At 48.1% G+C, this 20336-nt stretch overlaps 1 protein-coding gene across 23 annotated transcripts in view; it reads left to right on the top strand.

Moving 5' to 3' along the window:
* Positions 1-20336, top strand: part of DYSF (dysferlin) — a 229649-nt gene that overhangs the window by 70732 nt on the left and 138581 nt on the right. For all 23 annotated transcript variants that reach the window (XR_015249117.1, XM_086700880.1, XM_086700876.1 and 20 more), the window contains 4 exons: positions 4384-4510; positions 6054-6157; positions 16812-16880; positions 17466-17509. Coding sequence is in view for 22 of the 23 variants with exons in the window: in XM_086700880.1 (XP_086557006.1) it covers positions 4384-4510; positions 6054-6157; positions 16812-16880; positions 17466-17509 (344 nt within the window). In the remaining variant the exon portion in view is untranslated. The remainder of the gene's footprint in view (positions 1-4383; positions 4511-6053; positions 6158-16811; positions 16881-17465; positions 17510-20336) is intronic.

The raw sequence follows: 20336 nt of genomic DNA, 5'->3' as shown, positions 1-20336 counted from the left end.
TTCCCCGCCTCCCCGCCCCCCTGGCAACCACCCATCTATTGCATATTTTTCTTTTTTTGCAAAAGTGAGATCATTCTCTGCATCTACTCCACCTTGAATTTTATCGGCTGAGCATATACCATTATCCTCTTTACACGCCAGTAAGTCAAGTTACAGGTTGAGAGTGGGAAGAACAAGAGAGGCATGCGGAATTGGGGAGGTAACAGCATCTTTGCATGTTTGGCCAGAAGAGAGAAAGTTTGCAGTAGTTGTGGGAGAGGAATGAGGGGTTAATTCCAGGTATACAGAAGGGTTTCTGAGCAGACACAAGAGCGCCCACTCCGGGTTGGCAGCTTTGTGGTGGGGCCCCATAATAGTCAGTGGCCTGGAAGCAGGAGGGAGGAAGGTAGATGGCGTGGGCAAGGCAGGAGCAGTGGAAGCACTGGGCCGAGGGAGCCAGGGCATCGGGACATGGCTGGTGGTGCCGGGCAGGGAGGATGCAGGGGTGGGTGCAAGGCTTAGAGCTGATGAGGGGGGCGGGCAGAGAGAAGGGAACGCACAGTTTTTGAGCACCTGCAGTGTGCCAGGCTGCGTTGGTTGCCTCACACTGTGACTGAGAGTTTGGAGGAGGCAGACGGGTTGAAAGCTGTCTTCAGAGAAAGGTTTCAGTGGTCGCAGTTTTGCTAGAAGAAGGGCCCTGAGTGGCTGGCTGGAAGTTGAGATATGGCCATGCCTCCAGCAGCTGAAGGGGAGGGGAGATTAAGGTGCTGCTGGTGGAGGAAGGGAGCTGTGCTGGTGACTGACTTGTCCACATGGATGTTGGTTATCTGCTGGGAGAATTGGAAGGCATATAGGCAAGCGATGAGGCAGGGACTAGAGTCATCAAGGAAAGGTGACCACGCGTCCTCAGCTTGGTGGCCGGTATCCGTGGGAACCAGGGGAGAGAGGGGCACATGCGGTGGTGTGGACTTGCAGATAAAAGAGATGGTGGAGTGGTGGTGGGTGCACGTGCAAGGTGTGGACTTCTCTTCCCAGCCTGTGACAGCCAGGAGAGGGAGAGGCGAGAGTGGCGAAAGCGGATCTCTAGGGACGAGAGCGGTGGGAGGTGGAGTCGCCCAGGGAAAGCCACTAATCATGGAGGCGGAGGGCAGGTTCCACGAGGACGTCAGGAATAGGGGTTGGCTGATGACAAAGGAGACCACAGTGGGGAGGGCTAGGGGATGGAGAACCCAGGGTTCTGTGCCGTGCAGGGGGCTGATGGAGCTCAGGTGGACAAGCCCCGCCCTCCCAAAGGCACCCGTCCCTGCCTCTCACCCCACAGTCCAGCCCTGTCCTTCTGTAGCACCTCTCTCCAGACATTGTACAATCTCGCTCTTCTTGTGGCATCTCTGAGCCTGCTACCCTTTCCTAAAACCTTTCTTCCTCCTCTTCCTATTAATCGTAACCTTGCTTTTTCCTGATGAAGCCACTTCTTTTGAAACTCGGGCAGAAGCCCCCACTTTCTGCTCCGACTCTGCATGGGTTCTGGAATGTCAGGAACAGCCACCTTTCACTTCCCACTGCAGCCTCCCGGCCAGCAGCTTTCCCAACTTCGGTGCTGCCTCCTCCTTCAAACGCTGCCTCGCTGATTGAGTCCCCCTCTTCTGGGCTGTTACTCACCCCTGGCACAGACAGAGCTGGTCCAGGGACATGTCTGCTTGCGGATTCTCATCTTTGCCGTTGTCCCGAGGTGTGACGTGTCCTCGCTGATGAGCCACCAATATCTGATTTTATTTCCTTTAAGACCCTGAGCTCTGAAATCCCTCTCTCCGCTGCTCTCTTTCTGCCTTTTTCCTCCCTCACCCCTGCTGAATGACAGTCCTTCCTCCCTGGCGTTACAGCCCCCTCTGACTCCTCTCAGATTTCCCAGTCCGTCAGTGTCCTCCTGCCATGCTTTCCCCTCCTCCAGGCTGGACGGACCCCACCCACCTCCATCACAGTTCTCACCGTGTGCTTACTGGCCCCACAACAGAGGTTTCTGCCTCACCTCACGACTCAGCCATCCCCTATTGTCTGTACCACTCCTTGGTCAGTTTGGGTGGCAGAGGTCACCTGGAGGTGCTGGCTAGATGAACCTGGGGGCTGTCAGCCTCTTCTTTTACTTGGCTGTGGTTTACTCATTCCATTCTCCACAGTGGCTGTTTCCAAATTTTGCTGTCTTTCCTAAGCCCCAACCTCCGCCTCCTTGGAGAGGCAGGGTTGCACAGCGGTGAAGGATGTGAGCTCCTGGAAGCTCCATGGTTCCTCATTCCTGACTCCATTTGTCCTCACTCCCTTCCCCATCTTCCCGCCTCCTTTGCCATGTTCTCGCGTCCTCTGCCATCTTGTTCTACGTGCTCCTCCTGGTGTCTCCTCTTCTGCCCTTTGGTCTGTACCAGGCCCAAGATGTCCCTACCTTCGAACACCCTCACTTTCACTCATTGCTCCCCATCCCTCTTCTCCAAAGTGCTTGCAGCTCGCTTCCAGGAATCGCCAACTTCTTCAGGGAGTCCGCTGTGTTGCTCTCTACTCCTCTCCCAACTGCTCATTCCTCCTCCTCGTCACTAGGATTCCCGCCACCTTCTTTCCCTGGAACCACGTGCTGGAGGCTCACTGTTGCCAACCTCCAGGGGCTCTTCTCTGCTATTAATCCTCTCTGTTCCTCCACAGAGTTTGAGGCTTATTTCAAACCCTCTTCTCCTTTAGCATCAGTGATTCTCCTGATGCTTCCCCCGCTTTAAAAATATGGATCTTTGGGGGCGCCTGAGTAGCTCAGTCAGTTAAATGTCTGGCTTCGGCTCAGGTCATGATTCCATGGTTCCTGGATTCGAGCCCTATGTGGGGCTCTGTGCTGACATTTCCGAGCCCAGAACCTGCTTCCGATTCTGTGTCTCCCTCTCTTTCTGCCCCTCCCCTGCTTGCGCTCTCTCTCTCAAAAATAAACATTAAAAAAGTTTATAAAAATATGGATCCTTCAAATTCAGTGGCTCACTAAAATTCGTTTGCCTGCCTCTTTGCTGTCTCTTTGACTCTCACTTTCCAGGAGCCCATCTCTTTCCACCTGAGACTCCTAAGTTGCTCATCTCCAGCTTGGATCTTCCGAACTTCAGACACTTGGTTTCAGTTGCTTTTATTTTATTTTTTTAAGTTTATTTGTTTATTTTGAGAGAGGGCGAGAGTGAGCACGAGCAGGGGAGGAGCAGAGAGAGGGAGAGAGAGAATCCCAAGCACTGACAGTGCAGAGCCCAATGCAGGGCTCTTTCTCATGAACCGTGAGATCATGACCTGAGCCAAAATCAAGAGTCAGATGCTTAACCGACTGAGCCACCCAGGCGCCCCAGTTTCAGTTGCTTTGTAAGAAAGCCACATTAACATGTCCCTGAGGCCCCTCTAACTTAACATATAAAAACCCAGGATTATCTGCTGCACGCTCCTCACAACTGCTCCCATCCTGTGTGAGGTGACATCTTAGGAAATGGCTGTCATCCACTCAGTTCCACCAAAAGCCAGAGGCCTGATTTCATTTCTCATCCCTCAGTCAATCCACATGCAAGGGGTTGGTCAGTTTTGTTGGCGTGCCAACCTCAGTGCATGCTTCTCTTTCCCATCCCAAGACCAGAGTGACTGAGGTCACACTCCCCTCACGCCTCCCCTGGGCCCCTGTGTGAATTAAGATATAGGTTCAGCTGCTATAACAAAGACACCCTAAATAATAGGTGTTAAGGAGGATAGAAGTGAATTTCTTTCTGTCATGAATGCCTGGGTAGGCGGTCCAGAATTGGCTTGGTGCTTCCACGGTGACCAGAGACCCAGGCTCCTGGTCTTTGCCCCGCTGTCTTCATCATGAAGCTTCCATCTCATGGTTCAAGAGGGTTGCTTCAGTTCCCGTCATCATGTCTGTATTCCAGTCAGTGGAATGGAAGAGCAGGATCTTACTTAAAGGTGCTTTTTCCCTGTGAGATGGTGAGCTCCATGGAGGCGGGACCTCTGACTACCTTGTTCACTGCTGCATCCCTCCCCCTTCAGCGCAACCTAGTAGCCACTCACTGAATACTTGTTGACTGAACGAACGAAGCTTAGACCTGTCACGTCTGCACTCTTGTTAATGGGTGGAGTGAGAAGGAGACTGAGGTTCTTGAATACCCGCCGTGTGCCGCATGCATTTACGCATTACTGAAGTTGATTTTCCTAGCAGTCTGCAAGGTCGGTGTTACTGTTTCCACGGTCCAGGTGAGGAAGCAGAGTCTCAAGGGAGGAACCTGCCTGAGATCACATGTTAGTAAGCAGCAGGGCGAGATCTACCTTTGTTCAAATCGCACCATTTAAGGGGTGTTGGTTGAAGGAGAGAAAATACTGTGCTCAAGTGCGTATTTGGTTGCATTGTAGCTGGAGAGAAAGGACCCCTCTGAAGACAAGGAGGACATCGAAAACAATCTGCTCAGGCCAACTGGCGTGGCCCTTCGAGGAGCCCACTTCTGCCTGAAGGTCTTCAGAGCTGAGGACTTACCACAGAGTGAGTCTGGTGTCCTCCCTGGGTTGGGAGATTGTAAGTGGGGGACCTTGGGCTGGGGAAGCAGTCTTTGAGATGTTGGAAGGGCTCAGTGTCTCCACAGATGAAAAGCATCCATCCACTTGGTGACCCATCATGCCATTTGCGTGGGACTGGTTTCGTCATGGAGAGTCCCACAGCCTGGGGAACCCCTCAGTCCCTGGCCAACTGGGGAAGTGTCCTCATCTTTCCAAGAAAGAGTGACAGGGTGGCCACTGCCTGGTTGCTCACAGTGACTGGCCCTGCACTGGGCCCACCCTGTGTGCTCAGGAACTGCTGGAGGAATTATGCTGAATATTTCAGAGCCATAGGTTTCAATCCGGGCCGCACGTTAGAGTCTCCTGGGACCTTTAAAGGTGTACAGACACCTGGGCCCCACCTCCAGTGTTTTGTATTGATTAGGTTTGGAGTAGGGCTCACACACGGGTCGTTTTCAAAGCGGCTCACTGTTTTGAAGCATGTGTTAGCATAATCAAGCCAATTCCTGTCCATAGAAGAGTCACTGAGAGCATTTGCAACTGAGATCCCTGTTTATAAGTTTTGCATAAAGCTAATTATTTGAAGTTTTGCTTAAACTTTGACTAATGACTTAAAAAGAGAAATGCATTCTTTCTGTACAAACTGAATTGTACCAAAATCAAGGAGAAAGCCTTTGAGCAAGTAATGGGTTTTAAATGGGCATTAAAATGCATGCTTCAAAACATTCCGCATTGATTGGTTGAAACTAGGCAGAAGTGAGATTGGTGAGCTCCCGCAGGGGACTGGGGAAATAGAAATGTTGGCTTTGTTCAAGGTGAATGTGCTTTATATTTAATTCTCTGCAGTCTTGTTTAAATGTAAATAAAACAAAGTAAGTGGGTACATAGGACATGAGTACTTGCTAATTGTTATCTGTTGTATTCATGTAGACAGCAGCTGGTATGTAATCTGTACCTGCCTTTCCCCTCATTCATATACACACTAACATCTATACATGCCATAAGTATACATGTGCACATACCTATTTATCTGTGTATACATTTGCAAATAATATAACTAACTCAGTAAACTATTGATTTGGAGTAGCATAGACTAAAAATTGTTTTTTTAAAAAAGCAGAAGTGACTTATTGGTTAAGGTCAGGTAAATCACTGTGCTAAGAGACATAAAGGAAAATGTGAAACAGGCCACCAGTTATGGGATATTATTATAACAACTTCCAGTCTTTTTCTGGATTGTTAATTGCCCTTAGTGATGTGGATTGCTAATCAATCAATCAGTCAGTCCTCACTCCGTTATCTTTTGGGTCTATACAGAAAGCCCTTGAGAGCAGGGGCCAGTGAACACGCTGTTTGGGCAGGATGAAGAAGCAGTGTGTGCCCTCAGGAGCTGCTGCTCCGGGAGTCCCCGGGCTGAGGGGGTGCCACTCCCTCAGGGAGTCCCAAGACTGTCTGGAGACAGTAAGGTGGAATGCTGGGGTTTTGGTGGTCGGACAGCAGGCGGGCAGTGACCAGAGTGTTCTCCCTAGTGGATGATGCCGTGATGGACAATGTGAAGCAGATCTTTGGCTTTGACAGTAACAAGAAGAACTTGGTGGATCCCTTCATGGAAGTCAGCTTTGCAGGGAAAATGGTAAGAAGCAAGGAAGCAGGAGGAGTCTCTCCGGAGGGTGACGGCTGGGTGTGTCTGCGGATGGGTGCTGAGCAGAGTAAAGGACAAGGTGAGGGGGCATACTGCCCTTGGTGCTGCCCATAGAAGGTGTGCACGGGGCGACTGATTGGAGGATGCACGGTGAGGCACTCATCACGGCCTGGCTCTCTGGGGCTGCCCGGCACACACACGTGGGCGGGTCTGCTTGGGGTATCTGCGATGGAGACATAGGTGATAGACACGGCGAGGACGGACAGGCAGTGGGTAGATAGAGGAGTATTTGGGAGAAAATGAAGCAATAGAATGGAAACCAGATGTGAAGTCATAAAGGTAGGGAAACTTAAAAAGCAATAAAAACATAGTGATTATTATTATTTTTTTTTTAATTTTTTTTAACATTTATTTATTTTTGAGACAGAGAGAGACAGAGCATGAACAGGGGAGGGGCAGAGAGAGGGGGAGACACAGAATCTGAAACAGGCTCCAGGCTCTGAGCGGTCAGCACAGAGCCCGACGCGGGGCTCGAACTCACGGACCGCGAGATCATGACCTGAGCCGAAGTCGGACACTTAACCGACCGAGCCACCCAGGCGCCCCACACAGTGATTATTTTTAAAAAGTCATGGCAGGAGTTGAGTGGAGAAAGTCCACTTTGGTAGGGGCCCTAGGGATGACTGGCACCTTTCTTCCTCGCAGCCCACCTTCCTGCCCAGCGGCAGGGCTGTTGCTGCGGGCTCCCTCCCTCCAGCCCACCCCAGGCAGGCGGGCACTCTTGCGGCCTCCTCTGCCCATCCTGCGGGCTCTCCCTGGCAGCTGGGCCACTCCCAGGCTTCAGCCTCACCCCTCCACAGAAGACTCCCACAGCTCTGTTTAACTCTGACCCCCACTTCAGCCCCAGACCTCCACAGGCCTCTGCACAGCTCTATCTGCTGCCCCTTGGGCCCTGGAGAAGAGTCCTCTTCTGCCCAATATGCCCTCTATCAGGAGCCTCCATCATAAGCAGGTACCGACGTCAAAGGGAGAAGACGTGGGCCTTGATTCTTCCTTCGTTTTAAACCTCCTTATGCCAAACATGCCACCCTAGCTTTTGATTTCAAACGTGTCCCAAGGCCCTTCCTTCCCCTGTGCCCACTGTCGTCTCTTCCCAGGACCACACAACAGCTTTGGGTTTCATTCTCTTCTCTGGGTTCTCCCCAGAGAAAGCCACCAGAATAATTAGTCTAAAACAGCCCTGTTTGTGCAATGAAGTTCAAACGTATAATCTGGCTGATCAGGTGCTGTGCATCTGAACTTGCTCACCTGGTCTCCATGGCTTAAGTCAGCTGCTATGGTATCTGTGCAAGTGGGAGAATGGCGCCCCCTGCCGGGAACATGCAGCTCTGCAGCCCCTGCTGGAGCGTGGCCTCGCGCAGGGTTTCAGCCCCAGGGGCTCCCTTCCTGCATCCTCCTGTGCATACAAACTACATTGCTCACACAGCGGCCTTGTGTCCTCTCATCTGTCCTGCCTCTTCCTTCCCTTCAGGGTCACACTTCTAGGCTTTGCACATGCCTGTGCCCTTCCTTCACTCCCCGCCCCAAGTCCAGCATCTTTTAATGTTCAGCTTCCCTAAGGTCCCAGGCCTGATGCGCTAAGTCATCGGGGCTCTAGGGTGCCCTGGGCCCTCTTTTAGCAGGTTTTCCATTTCATTACAGTAGTCGTTAGCATCTGTTTCTCCCACTTGTGGGTAAGAGCCTGATCCCAATCGTATTTAGTCCGTAACCTCAAAGCAGAGACTGTGGTGGAAATGGTGGGACAATGACATATCAGGTGGGTGCAGACTGCCCCCGTTCTCAGAAGCCCTGGCAGGGAGCCTCTGTGTCCCAACCACAGGGGTTTGGCAAGGGTGGGGTCATGGCCCTCTGAGGTCGTGCCAACCTTGTGGATAGTGCCACCTGCTGTAGAACCAGGGTTGGGAGAGTTGAGTCACATGGCTCGGATGTTAGCGGGAAAATTGGAACAAGGCAGAGAAGAAGGGCTGAGAGTCTGAGCTGGGTGGCAGAGGGTGGGTGCGAGGCAGTGGGCTTACCCTTCCCTCCCTAGGCAGAGGTGGGGAGTGGGGGAGACAACCCACGGGTGTCACAGGACAATTGCAGAGAAGTTTTAAAAAATAATATACACCCAAAGGTGAGGGTGGTGTGGGTTCCCATTCACACAGCACTTTGCCATTGTCCTTTCTCGTAATCTCTTCTTAGATTCATTTTGAAAAGGAGCAGGGTCTGCCAGCCCATCCCACGGACAAAAGGAGGCCCTGGGATGGGGGTGGGGTGGAGGGAGAGGGAGGTGTCCTATCATCTGATGCCCAGATCCACTCCCCACCTTTTGTTTCTTTTCTCTTTTTATTACTGACATACGTGTTTACTAATGCATTTTGAAAATTACAGAAAAAAGTAAATAAAATGACCCATAATGCACCACACAAAGTTCATTTTTGGTGCCCATCTTTCCAGTGATTTTCCTGTGTGTAGATGATAGACATTTTTCTGATTCTTTACTTTGAATATTTTAAAACATCAAGTTAGAAGAGTTATTCAGTGAACACCCATGCACTGGTATGACTTCCACTTAGATGAAGCACTTGCTAACATTTTGTCACATTTACTTTCTGTATATAGATACTTTTTTTCCCCCTGGGCAATCATTTGAAACCTAGTTGCAGGCTGTACTCCTAAAGGCTTCAGCATGCATCTCCTGAGAAAAAGAAAATTCTTTGTAACAAAATTCTTTGTAGCTACAGTAATATTATCAGACCTATGAGATCAACAATCATTCCCTAATATAATCCCATCCTGGCTCATATAAATTTACTCTGATCATCCCCCCAAATTTCCTTTAGAGCTGGCTTAGTGTGCTGATTGAAGACCTAACTGTAATTCACGCTCTGCATTTGGTCCTTGGGCCGATTTATTTTAGTCTCTTCTGTAACAGCCCCTCCTGCCTCCCTTCCCCTAACCATCCCCCCGCCCCCACCCCGACAAACATAGTTTTTCTTACCCCATGATATTGACTTTTTTGGAGAGTCCAGGCCGTTTGTCCATGTTCTGGATCTGTCTGATTGTTTCCTTCTGGTGTTGTTTAACTTGTTCCTCTGGCCCTGTATTTCCTACAAACTGGAAATTAGGTGTTGAGGCCAGACTAGATTCAGATTCAGTATTTCGGCAAGAATGTGTCACACGTGATGTTGTGTACATCGTACTGCATCATAACAGGAAGAGAGGTGAGGTTGTCCCACCACTGGTGATGATTGTCTGATCATTTGCTTGAGATAGTGTCTCCAGAACACCCTCTTGTCAAACGACATGCTCCCTTTTGTACTTTGCAAGTAACTGTGGGCGATGTCTTGGCACTGTGTATCTTGTTTCCCAGCAGCTTCTTACCTAATGGTCCATGCAGCCATTGACCTCCTTGCCGGAATAAGTCATTTACTTGGGGTTGCAAAGTGGTGATTTTCTCATTATCATTCCTTCTCTCTTTACAAGCTAGTGTTTTTCTGGAAAGAAGAGCTTTCCTCCTCCTTGGCCCTTTTGAGCATTACTTATAGACCTCAATACTTTTTATTAATTCAATGTGTTAAAATCAGTCATGTATGTGTTGGGTGTATGAACTGTCCTCAAGTTGGCCATCGGGGGCCCCTTCAAGCTGGTTCCTCCATCCTGAGCCTAACTCAGGGTCTCAATGAAAATGTATTTGGGGGAGGTAACTCCGATTTTAAACTCTTTTACGCAGAGGTGTAAATGCTCACTGTGGGTCCTCACCCAAGTGCTGTGTTAGTGTGGGTTTGGGATCGGGGTCTGATGCCCTGTACCTGGCCACAGGAAGGACTGTAACAGAATAAATGAAGGCAAGAAGGAAGGGGAAAGGTGTGGCTGGATAGGCCTGTGGGACACTTCTTCCAAAGACTGGGATTAATTTCCGAATTTGACAGATGAGGAAGGTCACATCTCAAGATTGTTTTTATTCCACTTTCCTCCAAATGGTAGGGTGCTTTGATGGTGGTGAGAACCGAGACTGACCTGCCTTCAAATTTAATGGCTTTTTTTGGAGCTGAGTTTCAGAGTTCTGGGGCTCCTGGCTGCTCCTGGGTCCACACAGGCACCTTGACCTCCCAAGGTCTTCTGTTCTGAGATGCCCTTGGCTGGCCCTGGGTTTTTCTAGGTAGGTGCACATGTTCGTGGGATGTGATGGAGGTAGGGGACCTGGCCAAAGCAAGGGGCTATATTTAAAGCTGATTGGTGACTGGGCTTCTGCAAGAAGCCCCCAGAAGGAAGAGGCTTATTGTGGCGGAGGCATTTGAGACCCTCCCTTTTGAAAGCTTCATCCTGTTGGACACCCCTGGCAGTCCCCAGGCCTCTGTCTCACCCTCTCTCTCCTCCAGCTATCTGAACTGCCTGTCTCATTCTTTCTGTCCCTCTCTCTTAGCCTGCCAGTATGTCACTTTTTCTCACTACATCTTAATCTGGAGTCCTGGAGTTTTGCCCTCTGTGTGCCCACTCACCCCAGTCTGGGTCTCATTGCACTTCCACTTATGGACACTTGGCGGCACTATTATTCAAGATGTGAACCATACCTGATTTTACACACACACACACACACACACACACACACACACACACACACACATTCTTGGTAGTATATGAGAAGGAAAGGAAAGGTACTTGGGGGGCAGGGTGAGAGATTTTCAAGGAATTTTTTTTCTGAACTCAAGAAAAAAACCTACCAATTATAAAAAAATTGAAAAAAAATCAGAGAAAATAAAAGAAAATGAAAAGAATTAACCATATTTCTGTACCCCACATCACTCTGGAGATAACCACTGTTAACATTTGTAGGTATTTCCTTGTAGTGTGTTTTTCTCTCTAGTGATTTTACTCCCAAACCTCCACTCCCCCACTGGAAAAAAATTGGATTCAGAGTTGATTTTCATTATTTGGGGATATTTGCAAATTCACCTACTCGCTAAAAAAATTTTTTTTTAATTTATTTATTTTGAGAGAGAGAGCAGAGGAGGGGCAGAGAGAGAGGGAGAGAGAGAATCCCAGGCAGGCTCCGACCTGTCAGCGTGGAGCCCGACATGGGGCTTGAACTCACAAACCGTGAGATCATGACCTGAGCTGAAACCAAGAGTTGGATGTTTAACCAAATGAGCTACCCAGGTACCCCTATTTGTAATCCTAAAATTTATAGTCATGCTGCTTCATGATCATTTGTGGTCTGTGCAGTATGACTGAGGCCCACGTTGCCAGCTGAGTTGGAACAATGTGACCCTGCCTTTTTGTCTCAGTTCTCATCCTGTAATTAAGTGTCCTTTTCTTGGTCTGCCTGGTGTTGTGTTTTTCACATCTTTGTGCGCTTTATTGGTGAGTTGACTGTTTAAAATGCTCCCCTAGTGTAGTGCTGTAGTGTAGTGCTCAAGTGTTCCTCTGTGTAAAAAGGCTGGGTGTACCTTATAGAGTAAAGATATGTTAGATAAGCTGCATTCAGGCATGAGTTACAGTGACGCTGACTGCGAGTTCAATTTTTTTTTTTTGTGAGTTCAGTGTTAATGAATCAACAGTATATATGAATTTTTTTTTAAATGACCATTCATGCTTTTTATTGACAAATGTCAGGATGGCTTTCTGATTAAATCAAGAAACAACACATCTGACTGCGTAATTTTGGTGTCAGATAGCTCACTATTTTGTAAAATTCTTTTTTTTTTTTATGTTGATTATGGAGAGACAGAGAGAGACAGAGCATGAGCATGGGAGGGGCAGAGAGACGGGGAGACACAGGATCCGAAGCAGGCTCCAGGCTCTGTGCACAGAGCCAGATGCAGGGCTCGAACTCACAAACCACGAGATCGTGACCTGAGCTGAAGTCGGATGCCCAACCGACTGAGCCACCCAGGTGCCCCTATTTTGTAAAATTCTTTGGTAGACCACCCATAAATTATTAGGTGATATTTTTCTTTTTTTAGTGTTTATTAGATATTTGCTTCATATTATATATTACCAGCAATTTTATTGCTATGTTCTTATCTAATTCCTATATAAAAGCTGTATAATATCAGAGAAACTATTAAACAATTTTAGGTTATAGTAAGTTACAAATGTTCTTTTCAACTTCTCTTTTTTAAAAAAAAAATTTTTAAATTTACATCCAAATTAGTTAGCATATAGTGAAACAGTGATTTCAGGAGTAGATTCCTTAATGCCCCTTACCCATTTAGCCCATCCCCCCTCCCACAACCCCTCCAGTAACCCTCAGTTTGTTCTCCATATTTATGAGTCTCTTCTGTTTTGTCCCCCTCCCTGTTTTTATATTATTTTTGTTTCCCTTTCCTTATGTTCATCTGTTTTGTCTCTTAAAGTCCTCATATGAGTGAAGTCATATGACATGTCTTTCTCTGACTAATTTCACTTAGCATGATACCCTCCAGTTTCATCCACGTAGTTGCAAATGGCAAGATTTCATTCTTTTTGATTGCTGAGTAATACCCCATTGTGTATATATATCTATCTATCTATATCTATCTATCTATATCTATCTATCTATCTATCTATCTATCTATCTATCTATCTATCTATATGTATATATATATATCACATCTTCTTTATCCATTCATCCATTGATGGACATTTCCATACTTTGGCTATTGTTTCCATACTTTGGCCATTGCATGCATATATATATATATATATATATATATATATATATATATACACACCACATCTTCTTTATCCTTTCATCCATTGATGGACAGTTCCATACTTTGGCTATTGTTGATAGTGCTGCTATAAACATGGGGGTGCATGTGTCCCTTCAAAACAGTGCACCTGTATCCCGTGGATAAATACCTAGTAGTGCAATTGCTGGGTCGTAGGGTAGTTCTATTTTTAGTTTTTTGAGGAACCTCTATACTGTTTTCCAGAGTGGCTACACCAGCTTGCATTCCCATATATGAATTTTTTTAACTTTTATTTACTTTTGAGAGAGAGAGACAGAGCGTGAGCAGGGGAGAGGCAGAGAGAGTGGGAGACACAGAGTTTGAAGCAGGCTCTAGGCTCTGAGCTGTCAGCATAGAGCCTGACTAAGCGCACGAACCCATGGACTGCGAGATCATGACCTGAGCCAAAGTTCGACACTTAACCAATTGGGCCACCCAGGTGCCCCACAACAGTATATATTAAGTAAGAATCCTTAAACAGAAACACACATAACACAAGGTTATGTATTGATTAGTTGAGAAAACTGTTGTGACAGAGGCTGATAGGAGCCTAACCCTGTATTTCCCCCAGAACAGTGGTTTAATATTCACAAATTCAATGTTCTCGGTGATTTATAGAATATGTAACTACCATCAACAACAAGAATCAATTCTATCTACTCAACTTGGTAAACTATTTTTATAGTCTAGTATTTTCTTTTTTTTTTTTTTTTAAATTTTTTTTTTTTTCAACGTTTATTTATTTTTGGGACAGGGAGAGACAGAGCATGAACGGGGGAGGGTCAGAGAGAGAGGGAGACAGAGAATCGGAAACAGGCTCCAGGCTCTGAGCCATCAGCCCAGAGCCTGACGCGGGGCTCGAACTCACGGACCGCAAGATCGTGACCTGGCTGAAGTCGGACGCTTAACCGACTGCGCCACCCAGGCGCCCCTAGTCTAGTATTTTCTTAGGCTATTAAACAGCCTTTGAAATAAATTTTTGAAGACTGTATAATATTCCATTAGATGATTATGACATAACATTTAACCTATTTTGGGATAACTTTTTTTGTTGTAGTTGCTAGTTTCATCTTTTATGAACATCTCTGTGACAAATCAGTGTGCAGGAATCTTTCTTCATACTCAGATTGCTTTTTCTATAGAGAAGTTTCTAGAACTGGGCAGAGGGCATGCTTATTTTTCAGTATTTGATACAGATGGCCAAATAGCCCTCCAGAACAGTCATATGAATTACACTCTATCAGGAAGTGAAGGAGGGTAAAACAGAAAAAAGGCTTAGAGACAAAGGAGGAGGAAGAGGAAGAGGGGAAGAAAGAGGGGGAGGAAGCTCGGTGCTGGCTCGGCTGAGTGTGTGGGGAGTGGAGCAGAGTGTGGGAAGGCTGTTGGGGTCTTCCAGGGCCAGAGGCAGTGCCAGCCTGGGTGTGGTGGGGAGACCTGCTATGTTCAGGCTCCCAGACCCACAGCCCAGGGTGGCCAGGTGGAAACACCTGCTGTGGAGGGTGTCTTCAGCAACTTGGGGCCAAAGCTGAAGCAGGCCCTGGGGGCATTGCTCCTGGGAGTGTGGGGAGCACACACATCGCTCCTGTGCCTTCTTGTACCAGGGAGCTGAGGCATGGTATCGACAGGATCTCTCAGCTGTGTCCGGTTAGAGTCCTTTCTTTTCCTTTTATTTAAAAATTTTGGTCATCAAATATTTGGGTTAGGTAATATATTTATTGTGGAGACTCTATCTATCTATCTATCTATCTATCTATCTATCTATCTATCTATCATCTTCTACGTAGCAGCCATCATGAAATCTCTTCCTCTTGTCCCACACCCATCCACCCATCACTCTCTCCCTGGCAGAGGGAAGCATTGCAGTTAGATGCTTTTGCATCATTCTGGTTTCGTTATGCGTGTGCAAACAAATCAGACTACAAATCCTTACGTGCTGTTCTCTTAACACAGATGGTTGTATGTTATACTCACTGCTCTGCACTTTGCTTTTTAATTTTTCTCCCCCTCCAACTTTTACTAAGATATTGACATACAGCACGGTATAAACTTAAAATGTACAGCATGATGACTTGAGTTACAAACTGCAAAGTGATTATCCTAAGTTTAGTTAACATCCATATCTCATATAGATACAAAGTACAAAAAAAAAAAAAAAAGACAGAAAATGTGTTTTTTCCTTGTGATGAGAACTCTTAGGAGCTACTGTCATAACAACTTCCAAACATACCATACGGCCATGTTTTCTATAGTCATCATGTAGTGCATTACATCCTCAGCACTTACCTTTTCTCAGTTAATAATATAATTTGGAAATTGTTTCGTATCACAGAGCAGTCCTCATTCTTCAGAGCTGCACAGCAGCCCGTTGTGCGGACGGACTGCTGTTTAGGTAAGCCGCCCTCTGTTGGTGGACACGTGGGTTGTTCCGTACCCTTGACACTTCAAGCTGTGTGCAGTGAATCACTTCATTACATATGTCGTTCTGCACGTATGCAAGTATTTCTGTACGATGAATGTCTAGAGGTAGAACTGGTAGGTTAAAGTGTTTTTACACTTGCAATTTGGATGGATAGTGGCCAGTTGCCCTCTAGAGGGTTGAGGTATTTTTTTCTTCCGCCAGCACAATATGAGAAAGGAGTCTCCCCATAGCCTTGCCACCAGAGGGCTGTCGGATTTTAGAGTTTTATGAATCTGATGGGTGACAAATGGTGTCTTGGTTTTATTTGTGTTTCTTTTCTTATGAGGGAGGTTGAGTATCTTTCCATGTGTTCAACCCTTTGAACTTTCATTCACCCTCTGCCTGTGAAATTGTCAGTCTCTTTTCTTTCCTTACTCCTTTCTTTGCTGACACAAGGAGCAAATCCTGGCACCCATCCTTGGCCTCCAAGCTTTGCCTGGGCTATTCTCACAGGGAGGCGGGGAGGGTGGGGACAGGGGCTGACTTTGGGTAGATCAGGGGTGGAGACAAAGTCCTGACCTTCATGGAAGCTGTACCCTCATTTAATGGAAGAATGGAAGCCCCTGATCAGATGTTCATTAAATGAGATAATGCACATAAATGCTTAGCACAGTGCAGGGCCCACAGTAAACGCTCTGAGAAAGGCTGTAGGACATGTCAACCTACCAGGATCTATGTATCTGAAATAGATTACCTGCTGTCCCTGTGCAGGGACGTGATTCTCCGGAGCTGGCTATGGGGTGTGGCACCTCCCAGGGCATTCTTAGCACATGTAGAGCACACAAGTCACTGGTTTGGATCCGGATTCCACCTCTGCCAGTTTTCTTGATTGTGGAAAGCCCAGTCTTAAGAGCAGCGCTGATCTGAGGCAGACTGTGGCTTACGGGGTTTTTGTGTTTGCTGCATTCTTCTCTCATTCTCAGATGCTGGTGCCTGGCCCTCAAGCCCTGGCCCTCTAGCTCCCCTTTCCCCTTCGCCTCCACTTCCTTCCCCCATCTTCAATCTCTTAGGGCTCATGGTGTTCCAAAGGGGCAGGTGGTCTGGGCTGACTGGTAGAGGTTAGTGTGTTTAGCTGTAGGACCCCTGGGAAAGCCAGTCTAGACTCAGGGCCCCCACACTAAGGTCATGGACATATGGGAGTTGGGGCAGGAGGATTTCCAGTCAAAGGTAGGAGATAAGGGTAGAAGGGCCGTGGAATTCAGGCAATCTGTCACCCCACCCCCACCCCATCCTCTCCAGCTCTGGATCTGATTTACCATTGAGCTTTGTCTCTGCAAATTCCTTGTGTCTGAGCCTTTAAGGTCCCTAGGATCTTCTGCCCAGCCTGAAGGGTGGCCAACATGGTAGAGAGCAGCCCTGGCTGGTGAGGTGGTCTCCCAAGGAGATCATAGTTCCCTTGGAGCTCCATCCACCTGTCCTCTTTGTCTTCTAGCTCTGCAGCAAGATCCTGGAGAAGACAGCCAACCCTCAGTGGAACCAGAGCATCACCCTGCCTGCCATGGTAAGCCTTGCCTCCTCGGGCCCATCCCAGCAGACCCTGGGCTCCTGGCTTCCCCAGCATCCTGCTTATATCCTGGACTTCTCCTTCTCCTCCTCTTCCAGCTTCTGCTTCTGCTTCTTCTTCTTCTTCTTCTTCTTCTTCTTCTTCTTCTTCTGCTTCTTCTATTTCTTCTTCTTCTGCTTCTCCTCCTCCTCCTCCTTCTTCTTATATGTTTATTTATTTATTTTTGAGAGACAGAGAGAGAGTGAAAGCAGGGGAGGGGCAGAAGGAGAGGGAGAGTGAGAATCCTAAGCAGGTTCCATGCCCAGCGCAGAGCCCTACGCGGGGCTTGATCTCACAGCTGTGAGATCATGACCTGAGTGGAAATCAAGAGTCAGATGCTTAACTGACTGAGCCACCCAGATGCCCACCCCCTTTTATAAAAAATATTTTATTTTTAAGTAATCTCTATACCCAACATGGGGCTTGAACTCACAACCCCGAGATCAAGAGTTGCATGCTCTACTGACTGAACTAGCCAGGCTCCCCTGGACTTCCCCTTCTTTAAAAGGATCCCACTCCACCATGTCTCTCTTCCCTCCTCAGTTTCCCTCTATGTGTGAAAAAATGAGGATTCGCGTCATAGACTGGTGAGTGCTGAGTCTTGGAGTCTTTGGGGTGACTATTGTCAGGGTTCACTGGGTCCTTCAGTTTTCCTCAGTTGAGAACACATAGTGGGAGAGTCTTTTTCAGGTAAGGGAGTTTCCTCTGCTGGGAGGCCAGAGAAGGAGAGGTCGTGGGCTCTTCTTGGGAAGCTTACTCACAGCCCTACTCCAAGGTACAGAGGGCAGCCAGGCAGAGCAGAGAGATCTCCAGAAGCCTGAGGTCCCCTAGGGCAGGGGGTTGTCAGGAAGACTTCCTGGAGGAGGTAGGATTTTGATAAGTCCAGGGTGAAGGCATTCCAGTGCAAAGAGGATCATAAGCAAAGGCAAGGAAGGTGGAAACGGTAGGGCTTCTGGGAGGATGGGCTGTGACCCGCCTACCTCCCCCCCTCCCCCCCGCCCGCTGTGGGCTGTTAATGTGGAATGAGCACTTACCGTGGGCCAGGTCCTGTGCCCAGCAAGTATTTTACATGCGTGACATCATGTGATCCTCAGCTCGATTCCTGGTTACTTTATAGATGAGGGGGTGATCTATCTAAAGTGACAGCTGGGAAGCAGCTGAGGCTGGGATCGAACCCAAGCCTGCTGCTCCCAGAGCCTGTGTTCTTAACCACTGGGCTCTCTGCTTCCCACTGTGTTAAGGTGATCTCTGTCACACCTGGAGGGCTATTAGGGGTCCACATGCATGAGCTCCGGGACCTTCCAGACATGAGGCTTTCCAAAAAGAGTTGTCCTCTTTCTGCCCCCAAAAAGTCTTGGCCGTGCGGTTCCCAGCGTGTTCTCCTTTGGTCTCAGGCCATGGTACCCCCAGCCAGGAGGGTAATGAGAGACCAGGGAAAACCCCCAGGCCACAGAACCATTAAAGTGTGCGCCAGTTCCCTAGGCCTAGAGAAAACAGCTTGTGGGAATTAGAGAGGAAAGCAGCAGCCAGGAGGGCCAGGAGGGAGAGGCCTCTGGGGCCCTGACCGCAGGTATGTTCCGTGGGCAAGCGGTCTTGGGGAGAGATGTGCTCCATGTCCCCAGAACCACCTCTGTAACTCCGCTCACGATGTGTGTGCGCACCTGAGTGTGTTGTGGTGATGGGGGCTGATTGGCTGTACGCGTCTGTGTGTGTCTGTGCCTGTGGACTCTTGTGTGCATGTGCGCATGGGTGTGGTTGTGTTGTGTGTGGTGGGTGGGCCTTGCCGGGGTCCGTGTGAGCTGTGTCGAAGGCATCAGCATACTGTACAATCCAAACACATTACGGAATCCGGTGGTTGCATCTCTGGTTTGGGTTGAAGCGGCATTTTTATTGTGAGTCTATTTTCAGACTTGCTGTATTTTCCAAAAGCAACCCCAAGCCCCAAAACCCAACTCTTGGCCAGAAAGTGTTCTGCTGCTGCAAGTTCCTGTCCAGAAAAGTGCTTTCTTCCCAGAAAACTCAGATAAACTTTTGTTATCACCTGAGCCCTGGAAATATGATATGGTCCACATGGCCTTTTCCTTGTAACTTAATCTTCTGTTCAATCCTTTCATGTTTTCTTTTTTGTTAAAGAACAAAAATTCAAGAAGTTCCTTCTACCCCATAAAAACGGAATCTGTCTCCATTCTCACACAGTTCAGATAAGACCAGAGGTCAGAAATTTCATTCTCCTCTCTAAGTGCTGGTCTTTTCCAGGGGCCGGTCATGAGGGCAGTTACCAGTGATCTGCTGTTGATGATCTCACTGTAAGATGTGTCAGGAAGTTCTTACTTCCCAGGGCTTATCACCATCCTTCATCAGGAAAAATGATGAAGATCTCTGCTGACAATCCATTCTTGTTGGTTAGTCCCCACCCGGGTGGAAAACTTTAAAATCAAAGCTTAATCACCAATCTGGGAAGTGCAAAGAGGGAGGAAAGGAGCAGTAGAGATCAGGTATCTGATGGGTATAGCACTGAAAAGAGAAATAGAATAATAGCCTTGCCCAAGCGGGTCTTTCGCAATGGGGCTTGGCTGTGTCATTTTCTGAAGCTGTCTGTGGCCTAGGTACCCATAGGAGGGAGAGAGAGCCTACAGGGCTCCAAGGAACATGGATCCCCGGAAATTTCAGGAAGGAGATAGGTCTTGCCCAGTCCAGCATTTCTCAACTTAGCACTATGGCGTTTTGGGCCAAAAAATTCCTTACTGGACAAGACTGTCCTATGCATTGTAAGGTGTTTGGTGGCAACCATGGCATCTCTCTCTTGCTCCCTGTCCCCCTTCAACACTATCTCCAGACCTTGCTAAATGTCCCTGGGGGTCAAAATCACTGGATTGAGGACTCTTGGTCTAGCCTGACAAGGAAGCAGTGGGTGACTGCAATCAAAGCTCTGCTTCCGTGTCAGGTGTATCTGGCTCAAATCCTAGTTTTGCCATGTTGGCAACCTCAGTTTCCTCATTGAGATCCTCATGAGTACTTGCCTCATGGGGCTGAGTGAGGGTTCGAGCTACCGAGTGAGGGTTCGAGCTAATTCGTATGACGATGTTAGCACAATGCTTGACTTTCAGTAGGTGCTTGATAAATGCCAGCTATTCTCTATGTTATTGTCAAGGGGGCAGGGGTGGGACCCAGAGGGAGGGTCTGCATGGGACGTTGTTGGCTAATGGACTCATTACAGTCAGTCTGCTCAAACTCCTACCTGTAGTCCCCCATGCTGGTTAGGGAAGGGAGAAGCCTTCCTCCGAGGAAGCAGGACAGGGATAGGCCCCTGTGCATGTACCATGGCAGGAGCTCTGGGTCAGGAGTCAGGACACCAGGGTTTCAGTTCTGGCTCTGCCCCTCCCTCCCAGGCTGACCTTGGGCAAGGACCTTCCA

Source organism: Puma concolor, chromosome A3 (assembly GCF_028749965.1).
Source record: "Puma concolor isolate L17-30 chromosome A3, mPumCon1.1.hap2, whole genome shotgun sequence".
Classification (NCBI taxonomy): domain Eukaryota; kingdom Metazoa; phylum Chordata; class Mammalia; order Carnivora; family Felidae; genus Puma; species Puma concolor.
The sequence above is the reverse complement of the archived record's forward strand: the minus strand, read 5'-3'. Positions and strand labels throughout refer to the sequence as shown.